General features: G+C 43.3%; 1 protein-coding gene across 1 annotated transcript; it reads left to right on the forward strand.

Annotated features, from left to right (window-relative positions):
- The first annotated feature begins 6,976 nt into the window (after positions 1-6,976).
- TMEM207 (transmembrane protein 207) lies at positions 6,977-15,341 on the forward strand. Its single transcript, XM_074962860.1, has 5 exons — positions 6,977-7,123; positions 9,005-9,042; positions 9,499-9,543; positions 11,051-11,193; positions 12,005-15,341. Exons 1-5 carry the CDS (start codon positions 7,049-7,051, stop codon positions 12,151-12,153), a joined length of 450 nt encoding a protein of 149 aa, XP_074818961.1. The 5' UTR covers positions 6,977-7,048; the 3' UTR covers positions 12,154-15,341.
- Positions 15,342-17,470: the final 2,129 nt, after the last annotated feature.

The raw sequence follows: 17,470 nt of genomic DNA on the forward strand, positions 1-17,470 counted from the left end.
TGCACTCATGGCAGGACTAAGTATTATCTAGACCATCCCTGACAGCTGTTTGTCTAACCTGCTCTTAAAAATCTCCCTGGGCAATTTATTCCAGTGCTTAACCACCCTGACAGTTAGGAAGTTTTTCCTAATGTTCAGCTTAAACTGCCCTTGCTGCAATTTAAGCCCCTTGCTTCTCGTCCTATCCTCAGATTTAAGGACAATAATTTTTCTCCCTCCTCCTTGTAACAACCTTTTGTGCCTAGAAATGTTGGGATTGAGCAGATGCGGTGCTGAGAAGTTATTCATTACACCCAGAGCGCGAAATGCCATCCAGCTGAATGTACGACCTCGCTTTGCTCGACCAATAAATGGCGGTGCCTGAAGATACTGGCTATGCCCAAAGTTCAGAGAACTAGCTGGACTCTGGTCTGTCTTAACGGGAGGCCAGGTCTACATCAGGAGCACTTTACCAGAACACCAATGTACTCTACTGTCAAAGCACCCCTTCGGAGAACACAGCGATAATATGTTGGTCACAAACCACAGCTCATCACACTGACTGCCCTAGCTATGCTGGCAGGAGGCCATAGCGTAGCCCTGGCCTGAACTGCAGCAGTAGGCGCACCCCTTGGCAAGTAGCTGCCACCCAATACCCGCGAGAGAGATAAGGGCTATTTGCCTATGTCTGAGGCACAGGCCTAGATGCAGAGATGTGCTGAAGGCTGATTTGGAGCTGAAGTCTAGGACTGGATCACAGTGCGAGTCCCACAGTTATCTATAGCCCCTCGAGAAGAAGATCTGGGATAAACAAGACACAGACATAGGTTGTATTTTGACTGTTGTACACAAGGAGTCAACAGGATTGACCCGGATTCTTTATCCAAGCAAACTCACATTAGCTTAACAGCTCCACCATCTTGTTGTTCTCCGGCATGCTCCTTTGCTTTTCTCTCCTGTTCGGAAGTCTGCGTTGCACTTACTCCTGTTCTAATCAACGATCATGAGCTGTCATGCAACATCGTTTTTTTTAAAATGGGGGAATCCATCTTAGCCATCAGGCACCACTGGTGAGGAGATAAACGGTATGAGATGAAAGAAGGCTTCCATGGACTTCTGCAAAAAAGAATCCATTTGTCATTAGGATTTTACTCTGAGGGTTATTGTAATAGGACCCTGTTGGGCTAAATTCTGTATATACGCCTCGTAAGAGACAGTCCCTTTCTCTAGTCAGCCTCTTGGATACTTGAAGTTGTTCAGAGGCGAGTAGAACCCCCATCCCTATTCAACTTATGTTTCATAAGTTTTAGGGCAAGTCAAAAATGGACTACCAATTCCTTTCTGACTTCTCTCTTAGTCAGATATAACAAGTTCATGAAGGTATTGTGGAAAACTAATTTAATTATATGTACTAATAACAAAATCTAAGGCAGAAGGGAAAATACATATCTGTCTGTAGGGAACAACACCGGAACGCTGTTTAGAGATAAAATAGTATTAAATAAAGGAAAAGGCAGACTTTTCCCTAACACTAGCTAAATAACTGAAGGAATAAATGTCTTCCTTAAATGTGTCTGTCCATTCACGCATCTCACAAACCTCCCTTCCTGGTCCTATATGTCAGGCAAACGTCCCTCGTGAGGGTCTGCCCCGGGCAGGAGAGATGGATGTAAAAACTCCCTCCCCCACTCCCAAGAATCTCTGTCAGTGAATTCCAAGTTTTCAGATCTTCCTCCCATTGTGAAGACCAGGCCCTTTAAGAAAAGGGATAATGGATGGCTGCAGACTGCTGGGTGTTGCAGTATTTCTTGCTGCCCTGTAGGTGGTGCCCTTGTCACCTACCAATGACTTTCAGTGCCTAGGATATAGTGGGTTGTCGTTTTGATGGAAGTGAACTGATGTCAATCAGAAAAGGCCCCTCTCTAACAATAGGCCACAGCCCATCGAAGGCAGCCTCCAGGCCCAAGTGGAGAGAGGGACACAATTCAGATCGGGAGAGAGGAAAACAAAACCTGGTCATCAGCAGAAAGCCCTTGGAGTGAAGGTTTATTGGGCACATGTTGCACTTTTGGAGGGAAAGAGGAGGGAGATTCCATGAGAAACCCTAGGACGAGAAAACACGAGACTCCCAAGGGTTTTAGGCTCTCAATGCTGCAAAATACTGACTGCAGTGGGGTTGGTCATGGTAGGAAGAGCTCTATCAGGAGCGTTTGAAGGATGGGGCCCTTATGCTGGAAATCATACTGCACATGTTCCAGTGATCTCTCTGCTTTTTTGTTTCAGGCCCTAGACCCCTTACTACTGGTACAGGGACCCTTGCTTAGATTCACAGGTTTCAACTGATCAATAAATTGAGGTCAGGAACCAATTTTATGTAGAACAGCAGTTCTCTAGCTTTTCAGCGTCTGGACCTCTCCTTAAGCAAAAGAGAGAGATTTTCATGGGCCCACCTCAACTTCCCACCTCTTGGTCCATGGTGGCTTAGGGATTGAGATGTGCCCCTTGTTGCAGAAGCACCAGGAAGGGATCCACAGACTGACCACATGAGCCATAGTTTGAGAACCACTATACTAGGAAGTCCTGGTAGGGAACTTCATCTAGAGAAGTGAGCGGGGATCATCCCTTGGGATTAGATGGATGTATCCATGTGGTCAGTTTCCTATGACTGTAGGAAGGTGGGCACTGGTGGAGATCAACCCTGAAAAAAGTTCTTTTACTTTTCAATAAGGGATGTCACTGTGCCCATGGAGACATGGCAGGGATGATCCACTGAGCAGCTCTTAACTAAAGCAATTCTGTGTTCTGCAGTGGAGTTCTTGATAATGATATCTTACTGAAGTGCAGGGAGGAAATTTCAGGGAAATAATTGCAAGAGGAAGAATTCTGAAATCAGTTCAGTGATGGACCATTTCTTTGAAGGTTGAAATTGTACAGGTAACAAGGTTTGCCTACCAACGCTGAGAACACATTTTTATGCAGTTAGATTTAATATTTTAAAGAAAAGCTCAGGAATGGGTATGACGATTAAGTCAGTTAACAAAGCTGAACAGAAAGAAGTTGAGCAAATAGCACTGGCTTATTCAGCCTTTTCTATGGCATGGTACGTATGTCCCCTCCAATGTATGAGAGATACTCCTGTTCAGAGCACATCACTATGAAGATGGCAGAGCTACCACTTCCGCATCCCCACCCCGCGAGCCCCCAGAAGTAACTCTGGCTCAATAAGCTAGAATTCCTTCCCAGGACTCCATCCACAACCTGTCTCCTCTACATCCCTGCCTGAGAGTGCCGGGGCAGAAGCTTGCCCTTAAGTAGAGATGGGCTCAAAGCAGATCCAAACAGCCCAAACTTTGAGAAAGCTGAATCCTAATCAGGCCCATATGAAGCTTTAATAATAATTAACAAAACGGGATTGATTTTGCGTGCCCAATGTTATTGAAACTGCACACCTCTTCAGTTGAAAAAAAACCAACCCAGAGAGGTATACCTGACTATTACCATAGCTTTGTCAATGGTTACCCCACATGATGGCATCACTGCATAATGTTTAACTTTAAATTATCGCAAAACTCATTCCCAGCAACACCCTTTGTGTTAAATCTGCAAGGCCCAAAATTAATGGTGCATTTCAGCCATGGGCTGTAAGCCTCAGTGACAATCTAGTAATGAATGTCAAACAAACCAGAGTTGGGTGTTTTGTTACAAAGCTAAAGTGCAAAGAGTTTTCCAGCTATGCTTTAGCAATAACAATTCTATGAATCTATCCTTGGTATCTAAGCAAATTTACCTATCCATAGCAAAGCCACATGGATCTTTGGTTTCCAGATACCTTTTGCTCACATTATTGTTACATTATTGCAGAAAGGGATCTGGGGGGTCATAGTGGACCACAAGCTACATATGAGTCAACAGTGTAACACTGTTGCAAAAAGAGCAAACATCATTCTGCGATGTGTTAGCAGGAGTGTTGTAAGCAAGACATGAGAAGTAATTCTTCCACTCTGCTCTGAGCTGATTAGGCCTCAACTGGAGTATTGTGTCCAGTTCTGGGGGCCACATTTCAGGAAAGATGTGGACAAACTGGAGAAAGTCCAGAGAAGAGCAACAACAATGATTAAAGGTCTAGAAAACATGACCTATGAGGGAAAATTGAAAAAATTGGGTTTGTTTAGTCTGGAGAAGAGACGACTGAGAGGGGACATGATACCAGTTTTCAAGTACATAAAAGGTTGTTACAAGGAGGAGGGAGAAAAATTGTTCTTCTTAACCTCTGAGGATAGGACAAGAAGCAATGGGCTTAAATTGCAACAAGGGCGGTTTAGGTTGGACATTAGGAAAAACTTCCTAACTGTCAGGGTAGTTAAACACTGGAATAAATTTCCTCGTGAGGTTGCGGAATCTCCATCATTGGGGATTTTTAAGAGCAGGTTAGATAAACACCTGTCAGGGATGGCCTAGATAATGCTTAGTCCTTCCTTGAGTGCAGGGGACTGGACTAGATGACCTCTCGATGTCCCTTCCAGTCCTACGATTCTAGGATTCTTTGAATTTACGTGCTGCACATTAATTGAAAAATTGTTGCCATTCATACACACAGCTTTACATGCGCAATATACTGTGCTCAATTTTATTTTTATTATTCTACCATAGCACCAAGGAGCCCTAGTCTGAGTATAAGGCAAGAGACGACAGATGGCTCCAGGCAGATGGAGGCGCACAAGGAAACAATGAACCAATATTGCTCAGCATGATCAGCTCTGGTCTCAGTATACCAGTGGTCTAACTATTGTCAAGTTTTTTGTGGGCATCATGGCAAAAGCGAGTTTTAGGGAGGGTTTTGAAAGAGAACAAGGAGGGAGCTTTGTGGATGTTTATGCGGGGCTCCTCCCAAGCATGACGGGTAGCATGGGAGAAAGTATGAAGTTGATTGTTTGAAAATTGAACCAGAAAGTAATGGAGGCTGGGATCATGGGCTGGCTGGAGGTGAGAGATGACCTCTCGATACTGAATGAGAGATGATGGGTAGGGTGGGGCTAGGCCAGGAAGGGCCTCGAAAGTGAAGACAAGCAGCTCATGATTGATGTGATAGAGAAGGGGGAGAAAGTGGAGGGATGCAAAGAGAGGGATGACATGGACAAAGAGACAGACAAGTAAAATGGTCTTTGCAGCAGCATTCTGAATGGATATCAGCAGGGCAAGACTCCATTTGTGAAGGCCAAAGAAGGACATCTGAGAACATGGGTCTAATGGGACTTGCAATCTTCAAGCATTTACTGTCCCATGACTCTCCCCTGGGCATAAATTGTGGTTCTTTGGTGTGCATTTACATTTTGCAGTGGTCAGATCAGCAGCCCCATCAGAATGGCTAATAGATCCTGCTACTCCAGAAGGGAGAATGTGCCACTGGGCTGCGTCATCTGAAGATAGCAGCCACCTGGAGTGGGTAGGAACAGGCTGAAGAAGACTCAACCATCTTAACATTACATATGTATTAGGTACACTGAAGTGGGTCTTACATCTTCCTCTGAAGCAGCTAGCATTGGCCACTGTCAGAGACTAGCTACAGACACTGATTAGACTGGACCCTGTCCTGTCCTGGTATGGAGGAAGGATGGGTTTATGGTTAAGGCATTGGCCTGAGAGTCACCTGATGGGGGCTTGATTCTGAGCTTTGCTACAGACTCCCTGTGACTTTGGGTTAGTTACTTGGTCTCTCTCTCGCTCTCTCTGCCTCAGTTCCCTATCAGTAAAATGGGCATACTTTGACTATCTCCTCTTTCTAGGTTGTAAGCAGGTGCTGTCTCTAGCTATGTGTACATACAGCACTCAGCTCAATGCACCACTGACTGGGTGGAGGTTTATTGTAATAATAATAATTATACAGTTCTTACGTTGCCTGAATTCACCAAACCTCTATGATCTGGAAAAGAGGGTTTGAAATCTCACACAAAACAGTTCTCATGATCTCTGTGTGGTGTTTCCCACTTCAGCTCTGCCTGGAGACAGTGTGGAAATATCGTTTTTCCTGCTATTTAATTTGGCACTGCCATGTTCAAACCAGATCAGGATGATGCCAGTCACATGACAACGAAGAACAATCAACCAAACTTTTGACTCTCAAGGCTCGGTTTCATCTTGAGGGATGGGCACAGATTTGGGTTGGTGTATACTTTTATCTGAATTGGATCACCTATTCCTACTTGGAATTATGCCAGAATCTACCATGAGAAAGGGGATGACAACCCTGGAGGCTCAAGAAATAGTTCTCAGTGCTTCTTTCACTGTTAGAAATTAAAGATCAATGGCACAATCCAAAACCCTTCAAAGTCAATGGACATCTTCCAGTTTACTTCAGTGAGCTTTGGATCCAGCCCTAGAGGAAATGCTTTCCCTGTAGCTCTCACAGCTGAAGTACAGCCAATAAATGCATGCTCCTTCTGAGATCATGTGCGATACAATAATGGTACAAGGATAAAAGCTCCAAAGCCCAAAGCATACAAACAAAAGAGGAATATGTATCCAAAAATAAGCCCTCTGTGCCATATCCTGCTCACTCTATTCTGCTGATGCACTGAAGCTGATGGAACTATCTGCATGAGTCAAGCAAGCATGATTTCCCCCTGTTGATGTAAGCCAGCCATCCTTACTCTCTCTCTCTCTCTCTCTCTCATTGAAGTCAACAACATTACTTGTGTAAGGACTCTTCCTGCGACTTAGGCCTGCAGGATTTAGTCCTGTATTTGCAGCAGGTCCAGGTAAATGTACAATGTTGTGTTACTATGGAACCGGGCATTAGCAACAGGAGTTTTTGAAAGCTACAAAAGGATCGGAACATTTGCAAGGTACCGACCTCAAACTAATATTCATTTAGGACTCCTGGCTATTTGAGTGTGTTCATGCAAAGCAGCATTCATTCCCTGGCTATTATTCCAGAGTCACAAGGAGCTATTGGATAATGTATTCCATGGCTCAAAGGACAATTTATAGGGATGTGTAAACGTTCCAGACCACATGTGATCATATAGCTGCAGCTATAAACAGAGCCTTACAAGGGTTTCTGTTGTTAACAATGTGGAGACCCAAAGCTCCGTGTCTCACCTGGCTGATCTCAGAAATTGGAGGCCTGTGTCTGACATTATTCCAGGTAACAAAATCTTTTACTGGGGTCAGACTTTGATTGATTTTAGGGCTCTGTTGAGCATGTTTTTATTCTCAGGATAACTTGGCAATAACAACATTTTAAAGATATTTGTAAAGGCCTGCCAAGTAGTTGGGATTTTATATTCACAACCAATTCCATCTAATGTACTGATATTTTTCTTCTAGTATATGAATCCTTTTATTCAATATATGGCTGTTGAAATTAGAAAGTGCATGTCTCCAGCTGAATTAGTAGGATTTCATTGAAGACAGTTTATCTATCTATCTACAGTGTTATTCAGGTATTTATGTGTGCCAGGAACATAAGGAGTGATGGCTTCACACTAAGACATTTAAAGAATGTGAAAGATAAGTCACATGTCTTCATTCAGCCATAAAAAGCACTCACAGCCACACGTGATCCTGGTGATAAATGGTCTTAGTTTTTTTCACCTGCTCTCCTCATAATTGGCAGAAGTGAGGCAAACAATTAAAAAATGATGCCCTACCATGTGTGTTTGATGTGGCAGATGAGTGCAATTTGAAAAGGGCACATCTGGAAAAGTTCATTTTGAATTCTTGGTCTCTTTCTGTTTCCCATTTCATTTTAAATCATCCATGAAATTACATAGATAGTGTTTTATCTGAAGGATTCATTACACACAGGGCCTTTTGTTATACCTGGGGACTGATTCTGTTCCTTTCGAGGTTAATGGCAATGCAGACAGGATTGGCCCATTATATAGACTTGTAAGATGATTTCTTGCTGTTTGGGGTGTTGCTAGCATTGTTCAACATAGCTTTTACACTGATCCCTGCTAATTAGAAATGTGATATGTGATCTGTCCAAATAGAAATCTGTCTTTTATGCAAAAGACCTTTTCGGTTTTGCCTCAAAGGAGGACACAAATTTATATGCCCGTCAGACACATGCAAAAAAGAAATACGAAGTATAGTACTTATCTGCAAATTATACATAACTTTTTATCTATGCTCTAAATCTAATTTGTCTCATTCTATTTATACTGTACCATTATTTTACTGTAATTTGATATTTGATTGAAAGTTTTCTGCAGCAGAGCTGGAAAATATGTCCAAAAATTTCCACTGATGTTCATTTGAGATTTTTAATGGATTTGATTCAGATTGTGTTTTTCAACTGCTTTGTTCACTTTCCACATATAAGCTGGAAGATGCAGTTAGTGGCAGGACTGTTTGCCAGATTTAAGTGAATGTTATAAAATATTCCCTCAAAGCAACTTTCAGATTCATAGTTGCAAAGATTCACACCAAAGACCTGATTCTAAGAGTTGCACATTCCTCCAGTCATGGAACAGAAACATTCCAAAATGACTCAAATGACAAATATTGAACCTTCACAGTGCACATCTTGCAAAGGAGCTACACACCCACAATTATTCACAGAAACTGTCCAGTAACCAATTTTGAATAACAAATCAATGCCAGTGTTGTAAACATTTCTGTTTATGCTTGTTCGTATCTCTTTGCTCTTGGACTTTGACATGTCACTTAGCAAAAACATACTTCACCCACTAACACTAAACATCGTAACAGGATGTCTTTCTCCTAGCTGTTATTAGAAAACTAAGGATCTGATCAAACTAGATGGGAGACTTTCTGCTGCCTTCCACAGGAGCTGGATCCGGCCATTAACAGAAAAAATTATGGGCCCAATCCAAGAACCTTTATCAAAAATGTTAGTCTTCCTTACTTAGGCATACAAAATCAATGGGACTGCTCACACAAGTAACAGTCTCAAGATCAGGCCCCAACTTTGTCTGTAGGTTCTTTTCAGTTCAAATATAAAAGGATTCTACTAATAAGATACTGTATTTGCCCTGACTGATTTACATGTGTGTTTCAGTTAGCAGACTCTGATCCGAAATGTGACCCTGATGAAGCGTAAGTACTCACACTCCACATTCTCACCGGTTTTTATTTTGTATTTGGAATTTTACAGGCAATGCAAAGTAAGGAAAACACAAAATAATCTAGATGCTCTAAACAAGAGTACCATGTGCATACCATTAATATAAAAAGGGATAGCAAGCATGCTAACCATGGCTGTTTGAGCTTAATTTTTCTTCAGACAAAGAGAGATACAAAGAGGAGATACCGAGCTGTTTCCTATGATAATGTATAATTTTGTTGTTTTGTTAACACAGAAAGAATGATTGTGATGTACAATATATTTGAAGGAAAATAGTTATACACATTTGCATTTAAACACATCCCATTAATTAAATGCTGTACTCCTATAAATTCGTTAATGGTGCTGGTTCTTCCACCGCTCAAGTTAAGGGCAGCACTTCAACTGATTTCATGTCCCAACATGTTGTCTGTTTCTTTAATTGCTAGGTGTGTTAATTACAAGGAGGAGAGCCTCAGTGTCTGGTATGTCTGGTGAGTACTGATCCATTCTAAAGACAGAATTGGCAAAAAAAGGTCTGTACTGACATATAGACAGGAAAGCTGAGTGAATAACTGACCAAACCAAAGAATTCAAAATAATTTAATTTGGGGCAGAACCAAAATTAAAGTATTTTTGGTTTTGTGAGGTCTGGGTTTTGTTTTGTGTTTTTTTATGTTTTTGGATGTTGCTGCCCTTTTAAAAAAAATCTAGCTAAATTTCTAAATAAAATAAAAATAAAATGCCATTTTGAAACGAAAAGTCGCCAGGTTTCATTTTGAAATTGTGGAACTGCACCGTTTTGACTTTTTAAATTTTTTTTCATTTTTTATTTGACTGACAATATTTGCCTAATTCGACCTGAAACTGCATTTTTCAGCAAATAAACTATTTGACTGAAAAAATTCACCCAGTTATAGATATGGAAAGAGCAATTGATAGCAAGGAACATTTCTCCTCACATTTCATCTGAATTTTCTGTGCTTAAGCCCACTATTTTGTGTTCTGACCTGACTGGATCATTTCTCCACATCCCCTTCACTGTTTGCAGACAGCAGAGGGGATCAGCTGGACATTTTTAATGGAAAAAAAGGCAAAATTCTTCATGAAAAGTGTTTTTGCAAAAATTCTGAATTTTCAGAAAAAGCCAGCCAGCTGGGAGGATCTGATCCTCTGGAGTATTGCATCCAGTTTTGGGCCCCCAACTACAGAAAGGATGTGAATAAATTGGAGAGAGCCCAGCAGAGGACAACAAAAACAATCAGGATGCTGGGGCACATGACTTACAAGGAGAGGCTGAGGCAACAGGGCTTATTTAGTCTGCGGAAGAGAAGAATGAGGGGGGATTTGACAGCAGCCTTCAACTACCTGAAAGGGGGATTCCAAAGAGGATGGAGCTCGGCTGCTCTCAGTGGTGGCAGCTGACAGAACAAGGAGTAATGGTCTCAAGTTGCAGTGGGGGAGCTCTAGGCTGGATATTAGGAAACACTATTTCACTAGGAGGGTGGTGAAATACTGGGATGCGTTACCTAGGGAGGTGGTGGAATCTCCTTCCTTAGAAGTTTTTAAGGTCAGGCTTGACAAAGCCCTGGCTGGGATGATTTAGTTGGGGATTGGTCCTGCTTTGAGCAGGGGGTGGGACTAGATGACCTCCTGAGGTCCCTTCCAACCCTGAGATTCTATGATTCTATGATCCAAAGCACAGGAGCAACTGATGGGACTTTGACCACTGGCTGCAACAGTCTGTGCAATTCTGGTCCAAAAACTCCCCCTCTCCCCGACACAAAAAAAAGGTTTTGCAATAAATGATTTTAAGTTTTTTGTGCAAGAGAATTTCAATAATTGGACCAACTTTGCCCTTCTCTTAGTTAGCAGGTCTCTTCTCTTCTGCAGATCAAATCTTCTCAGTCTCCCAAAACCCTGCCTCCTGCCTCTCATTTCTGAAACCATTTGCAGTTACCACCTGTTGTTGATTGTTCCATGTCTGTGTCTCGGCCTCAGGTTACTGATCTTATTCTTTCTGGCCACGATCCTGTCCTGTGGGATTCTCTTCTGCCTGCAGTGCTGGCTGAAACAACGGAGCAGCTTCCCCTCCCGGCGCACACTTGCCGTGTTTGCACTCAGTGACTCCGATTCTCTTGGTGGTTAGTCTCCATTTAGATCTTTGCAGGGCTTCTCATTGCTAAACCTGCTCCTGGAGGGTCCACGCCAAACTCAGTGGCAGGGCCGTAGTTCACTGACTCCATAGGTAAAGTGATGCTGCATTCAATTCAGTGATCTTGCCTCCCACCCAGATGAGAGTTATTGCCCTGGGCTTCCTTCCTGGAGAGATGTCCATCTCATGGGGCATTTAAAACAATCATTAGATTCATTGGAACATTGTCACAATGGCACATAGCCACTGGGTTACTTGTGCTCAGCCCCTCCCACCGTGCACCCAGGGCTGGTCTCTTAGAATATCTAAGATTATTTCCATTAGCTTCAATAGGCATTGGATCAGATCTTAAATGAGCACCCCTCAGAAGAAACCCCAAGGATGTCCCGTCAGACTGAGTGCGTGAGCCCTGATAATCCAAGAGGAAACCCTGGTAGCTTCCTGGCCCAGGGGGTGAGAGCAAATGATAGACTCTCTGGGGAAACCACACCATACACTTGGCTCCCCTAGTGTTGGCAGATTGAATTAAGAGCTTCCCAACCCACAACAGGTAGTTAGCTGGTCCCAGAGCACTGAGCTGCAGCTGCTATATGGACACGGCAGATTTCTCTTCTAATTTTCTTTCAAGTGACTGGAACCACGTGATACTTCAATATCTCCAGCTAATGTAGCTCTCAAGTCATCATCAGGTCCCCCCCTCCATACACACCCACCCACCCAGTCACCTCGGTCCCCCATGTGTGGTTTCACTCAAGGCTGGCGTATGGTTACCAAGAAAAGCTCCATTTTTCTCTTCCCAGTAAGTGATGCTTCTCCATGTGCATTTTCCGGGGTGCACGCCCACTCTCCAAACCCAGACCTGTGCCCTTCTCCCGCCCTGCGCGTCGGCACCAGAGGGACTGGATCGCCTCCTTCCTACGAGGATATTATGAAGGCAGGCAAACACTAGGGGCCTGATTCATTCCCCTTCCCGCTGTATTACTCCAGATTGACACCAGTGTGAGAACAGAATCAGCCAGAAGGCTGAAGAGGAGACAGAGGAAGTATTTTATTTTTAACTTAAAAGGGGAAACGACATGCCAATAGAAAAACACCCACTTTTCCTTTATACGCCAGAGGACTGCACGGCAGAGAGTAAGTTTTCACCGGCCCTGCAGGCTGAAGATCTGGATCTGAACTTCAGGCTCCTCCAAAGTTTAGGTCTGTCTGTACCGAGCATTTTTGGTTCAGCCTGAACATTTAGCCTATTAAATATCCTAATTCCTCCCCTGTGCTTACAGCTCACTGCCTTTCAGGAGCGAAGGCTCGGAAATGACTAGGCAGTGGCTTCTCAAGGCGGAAAGAGAGGGGTTTGCTTCAGTCATTTGGCACCGAGCCAGCATGGCACCGTGGCGTTAGAGCTGCACTGTTCTACTGTGCAGTGCGATGTAAATATGCCCCGTGTAAGTGACGGACTGTTTGCCTCCCGTGAAATGCGTCGCATGGTTTAAAAGACACAGATAGTGCAAAATACAGCTGCTTTAAAGGCGGCAGAGGAAAAGCATGAACCATGGCATGTGCAGCCGGAACCAAATTAAAATGTTGCTTTGGTTATTTTCAGTTGATGTAAATACTCTTGATTTCAGTATTAATATTGTGACTGTCTCCACTGTAGTAAAGGAATGGTGGTCAGCCCCGCAGCTCTGTCTGCCGGCCCAGCCCCAAAGGGCAGGAAGGGGACCAGCCTCTGAGACCACTGCCTGCTTTCCCATTGCCACGTTCCAGGCCTGCTGACTTCCCAACCTCTCCAGTGCTGAGATCCAAGATTCTGGTTTTGGCTTAGAAATAACAATAGCTTATAATTAATCGAACACAGTGAACTCCATAGGTGGTCTGTATTTTATTCTGCGTAAAGCATTATTGACTTATTATTATTTACTTGGTTCTAAATATGTTGCTGCTTTTAATTTCATTGAATGTCACCTTCTAGTCATATTACATTACTGGAGCGGCTAACAAGCCAGGAGAGTTCAGTTTTTCACTCTACACCCCTATTTTGAATACCTTATTCACAAGATTCAAGTAACCCACCTTCAGTCCAACTTCCAGCAGAGGGCGATACAGACTATCAATAAAAAGAAAAAAGAAAAGGAGTACTTGTGGCACCTTAGAGACTAACCAGTTTATTTGAGCATGAGATTTCGTGCTCAAATAAACTGGTTAGTCTCTAAGGTGCCACAAGTACTCCTTTTCTTTTTTCTTTTTACGAATACAGACTAACACGGCTGTTACTCTGAGACTATCAATAGTGATTAAGGGGCTTTTTGGTCACATCAAAATTGAGCTTGCCACAGAGAACAGGTTACAGTTGCTGTGTTATTGCGGGGGTTTAAAATTTGATTTGTTTCACATTTTGGTGCTTTTGTTATTCAAAAAATTAAAATGGTTTAACCCCATTGTGTTCAGTGGCATACTCGATCTGCCGTAATAACCCCCACAATGCTGTGGGATAAAGAAAACGAGAGTCACAGAAATAGGCTGTGACGTATTCATGATTGTGAGATGACATATGTGACCACAATACCGCCGGGCAGCCGGCTTTAACACTACGGGGGTGCCAGGAGCAGCTTGTGTGGGGGAAGGGTCCATCCGCTAAAAGGCTCAATGCGGTTATATGGGGTGTTCTTGTTTCATGGGGGGATGAGGAAGACCTTGGGCCACGGTACCTTGCTGCCCTTGTCTGGCTCACTGATCTGAAATTCCCAGCCCACAAGAGCCAGGTATGCTTGATACTGCTCTCTACTTCACTGGATTATCTACAAGGGGAAGGTCATCAGAGGCATATACCCAATGGATAACTGGTGACATCTGGGAAGTGCGTAGGGAAACTTGCATTTTGCTCTGAGGCTGGGAGTTCCTTTCCCAGATCGGCAGAAGAACTCTGTGTAGCTCAACAGGTGTCTCTCTCTCACCAACAGAAGTTGGTCCAATAAAAAATATATCCCTCCCCCACCTTGCCTTTCTAAGGAAACTCACTGCACTAATATTGTTTTTGACACTCTACCCTGCCTGGGCTGGGTATATAACTTCTCATACACACAGACACATGTCTACTCATGCTGGCAACCTACAACCTTCAAGCCAGGTCAGGATGCACTCCAGGATGAGCTTGGTTCCCATCGGGGTATTGAAGCATGGGGAAAGTGGTCACTGTCACTCCCCGTGCTGTGCATGTACAGTGGACAAATGGAAGACCTTCCTCTCCAGAGTTGTCAATCTATCACCGTCCACTAGTGTAACATTGCAGGAGGGCTGAGCATTTGTCCCCATGAAAAGTACACCAGGGCATGGATCCAAGAGGGTTTGAGCAAAAGAACTTTCCTCCCCATCGGTGAGCTTGGCGTGGAACAGCTACACTGCTTATGACCAGTGGTTTGTCATAATAGCTGGAATCTCTATGTGCCCCACAAGAATCAGTGTTGGGTAAAGAGTAAGGCACTGGGCTCAGAGCCAGGATGCCTGGGGTCTATTCCTCACTCTGCCACAGATATGATGTGTTACCTTGGTCATGTCACTGTCCAGTGCCTCAGTTTCCCTGTCTGTAAAATGGGGATAATGACTGTTACTCTTACTTACATGGAGGCATTTAGGTTTGTGGATCCATCCAGTAGCAGCTCCACTGGTGCATTTCTTCGCTCAGTCCCAGGCCCCTCCGAGCTGCCCCCGAGCAGCATGGGTGGATTGAGTTCCCTAGGTGGTCTCTCCAGAGAACAGTCACTTTGCTTTGTGCCTTATGTTCCCATGCAGCACTCAGCCCTGATGAAGATATTTCTCTTTGGCTGAGTTCTATTTCCAGGAGTTACAATGGAAGACGAGACATTTTTTTATAAAGTATCAGCTGAAAAATCTCTGTCTTTCAGATGTAATAGTGCTGAGAAATAATGATGACACTCCATAACTGCCTTCCAACTAACGTAACTGACGCTGCACATTAACAATGCAATGAAATGGAAATCATGTGAAAAAACCATGGAAGGCAATAAGGGGATGAATATTTTGGCTCTGTGATCTGCTGTTGCTAAGTCTTGATAGTGAATAAATAATGAACTGTAGAAGGATTAATTGCCTGGCGTCCAGTAGGATGCAAATGAAGGAGTGGCATGAGCAAGGCTGCACAGTGAGGCTTTCACTTCAACACTCCATTCAAGGATTGAATAATAAAGTCATAAATACAGTAAATTGGATGGAAAAGCCACAATGGCCTTTTGGATCTAATGCAAAATTGAGCAAAATCTAATACAGACTGGACATATTGGGGGGATGTTTCCAAAGAGAAAATAAGAACATAAGAACGGTCATTCTGGGTCAGACCAAAGGTCCATCTAGCCCAGTGCCCTGTCTTCAATCAGTGGCTAATGCCAGGTGCCCCAGAGGGAATGAACAGAACATGTAATCATCAAGTGATCCGTCCCCTGTTGCCGATTCCCAGCTTCTGGCAAACAGAGACTAGGGACACCATCCCTGCCCATCCTGGCTAATAGCCATTGATGGACCTATCCTCCATGAACTTATCTAGTTTTTTTTTAACCCTGTTATAGTCTTGGCCTTCACAATATCCACTGGCAAAGAGTTCCACAGGTTGATTGTGAGTTGTGTGAAGAAATACTTCCTTTTCTGTGTTTTAAACCTGCTGCCTATTAACTTCATTTGGTGACCCCTAGTTCTTGTGTTATGAGAAGGAGTAAAGAACACTTTCTTATTTCCTTTCTCCACACCAGTCATGATTTTATAGACCTCAATCATATCCCCCCTTAGTCTCCTCTTTTCCAAGATGAAAACTCCCAGTCTTATTAATCTCTCCTCATATGGCAGCTGTTACATACCCCCTCATCATTTTTGTTGCCCTTTTCTGAACCTTTTCCAATTCCAATATATCTTTTTTGAGATGGGGCGACCACATTTGCACACAGTATTCAAGGTGTGGGCGTACCATGGATTTATCTAGAGGCAACATGATATTTTCTGTCTTATTATCTATCCCTTTCTTAATGATTCCCAACATTCTGTTCGCTTTTTTGACTCCTGCTGCACATTGAGTGGATGTTTTCAGAGAACTATCCACAATGACTCCAAGATCTCTTTCTTGAGTGGTAACAGCTAATTTAGACCCCATCATTTTATATGTATAGTTGGGATTATGTTTTCCAATGTGCATTACTTTGCATTTACTTTGCAAATCAATCAACGATGACAAGCAACATGCAAAAAACAGGAAATAACAGAAATGCTCACTGATCTGTTTTCCAGCTCAATCCGAAGACTCGGTATTTTAGTCTGGAATGATTTGTTTGATGGTGTCTTTTGGGTAGAGGGAGAGGACGGGGAATCAATTTTGCAGGACAGACGTAGGTGGCTGTTTTTCTCTGGGCCATTAGATGGCAGGATTTCAAGCTTTTTCGCAATATGAGCTGAAGATGCTAATCCAAGTACGGGCTCAACTTTGTAAGTGTGTCTTGGCTACCCTTGGAAAGGGGCCCTCAGCTCCCTTTGACAGTGCTGAACACCGCAGGATCTAACCCTACAGGAGGTCTTTTGAGCTGCGTGCTGCAAAGAAGCTGAGACATGTTTTTCTTTGGTTCCTTTCTGTCAAAACTAAGGCCATGGTTCTGCCATGAGCCCCCTGACACCAGATACTTGCACCACCAAAGAGAGCTCCATTGAAGTCAGCTCAGTCCACACAGCACAGGGGCTCAAGTAGCTCTTAATAATGCTTCAAATCTATAAAAGGAAGGTGTTGTCTATTGATGTGCACATAAAACTGAGAGCCAGGAGCACCTGGGTTGTGTCTTCAGTTCTGACATTGATTTTTTTCTGTAGCCTTGGTTTAGTCACTTAACCCCTCTGCCTCAGCTTTCCCCTCTGTAAAATGGGGATAATAGAACTCACCTGCCTGTTAAGAGTTGAATTTCTTAATACTTGTGAAGCTTTGAAGACAAAATCACTCCAAGTGCTAAGCAGTATTATTTATTATTATATATTTGTTCACTATTATTAAATGCTGTCAACATTTGCAGGAAGAACTCAATATCCTGGCGACCTTAACAGGTAAAAAGCCTTTTGGTTTCCCCTTTAAAGAAGTGGGGCACCCAGGGCCTGTTGTTTAGTCATTGTGTTATGCAAGCTAATCTCATTTTTGCTTATACTTCTGCACATTCTTGGAACTCATCGATGCAGAAAGCAGCCTGTATGAATGCTCCTTCTGTATGGATTTTCTTTTCAGAAGCGTT

This window comes from Natator depressus, chromosome 9 (assembly GCF_965152275.1).
Source record: "Natator depressus isolate rNatDep1 chromosome 9, rNatDep2.hap1, whole genome shotgun sequence".
NCBI lineage: Eukaryota > Metazoa > Chordata > Testudines > Cheloniidae > Natator > Natator depressus.

Bases quoted from the DNA above. Each gene is read 5' to 3' on its own strand.
- TMEM207 (XM_074962860.1), top strand. From the start codon at position 7,049: ATGTGGAGACCCAAAGCTCCGTGTCTCACCTGGCTGATCTCAGAAATT. The intron at 7,124-9,004 runs GTAACAAAATCT...TGTGTGTTTCAG, and splicing joins TGTGTCTGACATTATTCCAG to TTAGCAGACTCTGATCCGAA. The intron at 9,043-9,498 runs GTAAGTACTCAC...TTTAATTGCTAG, and splicing joins AAATGTGACCCTGATGAAGC to GTGTGTTAATTACAAGGAGG.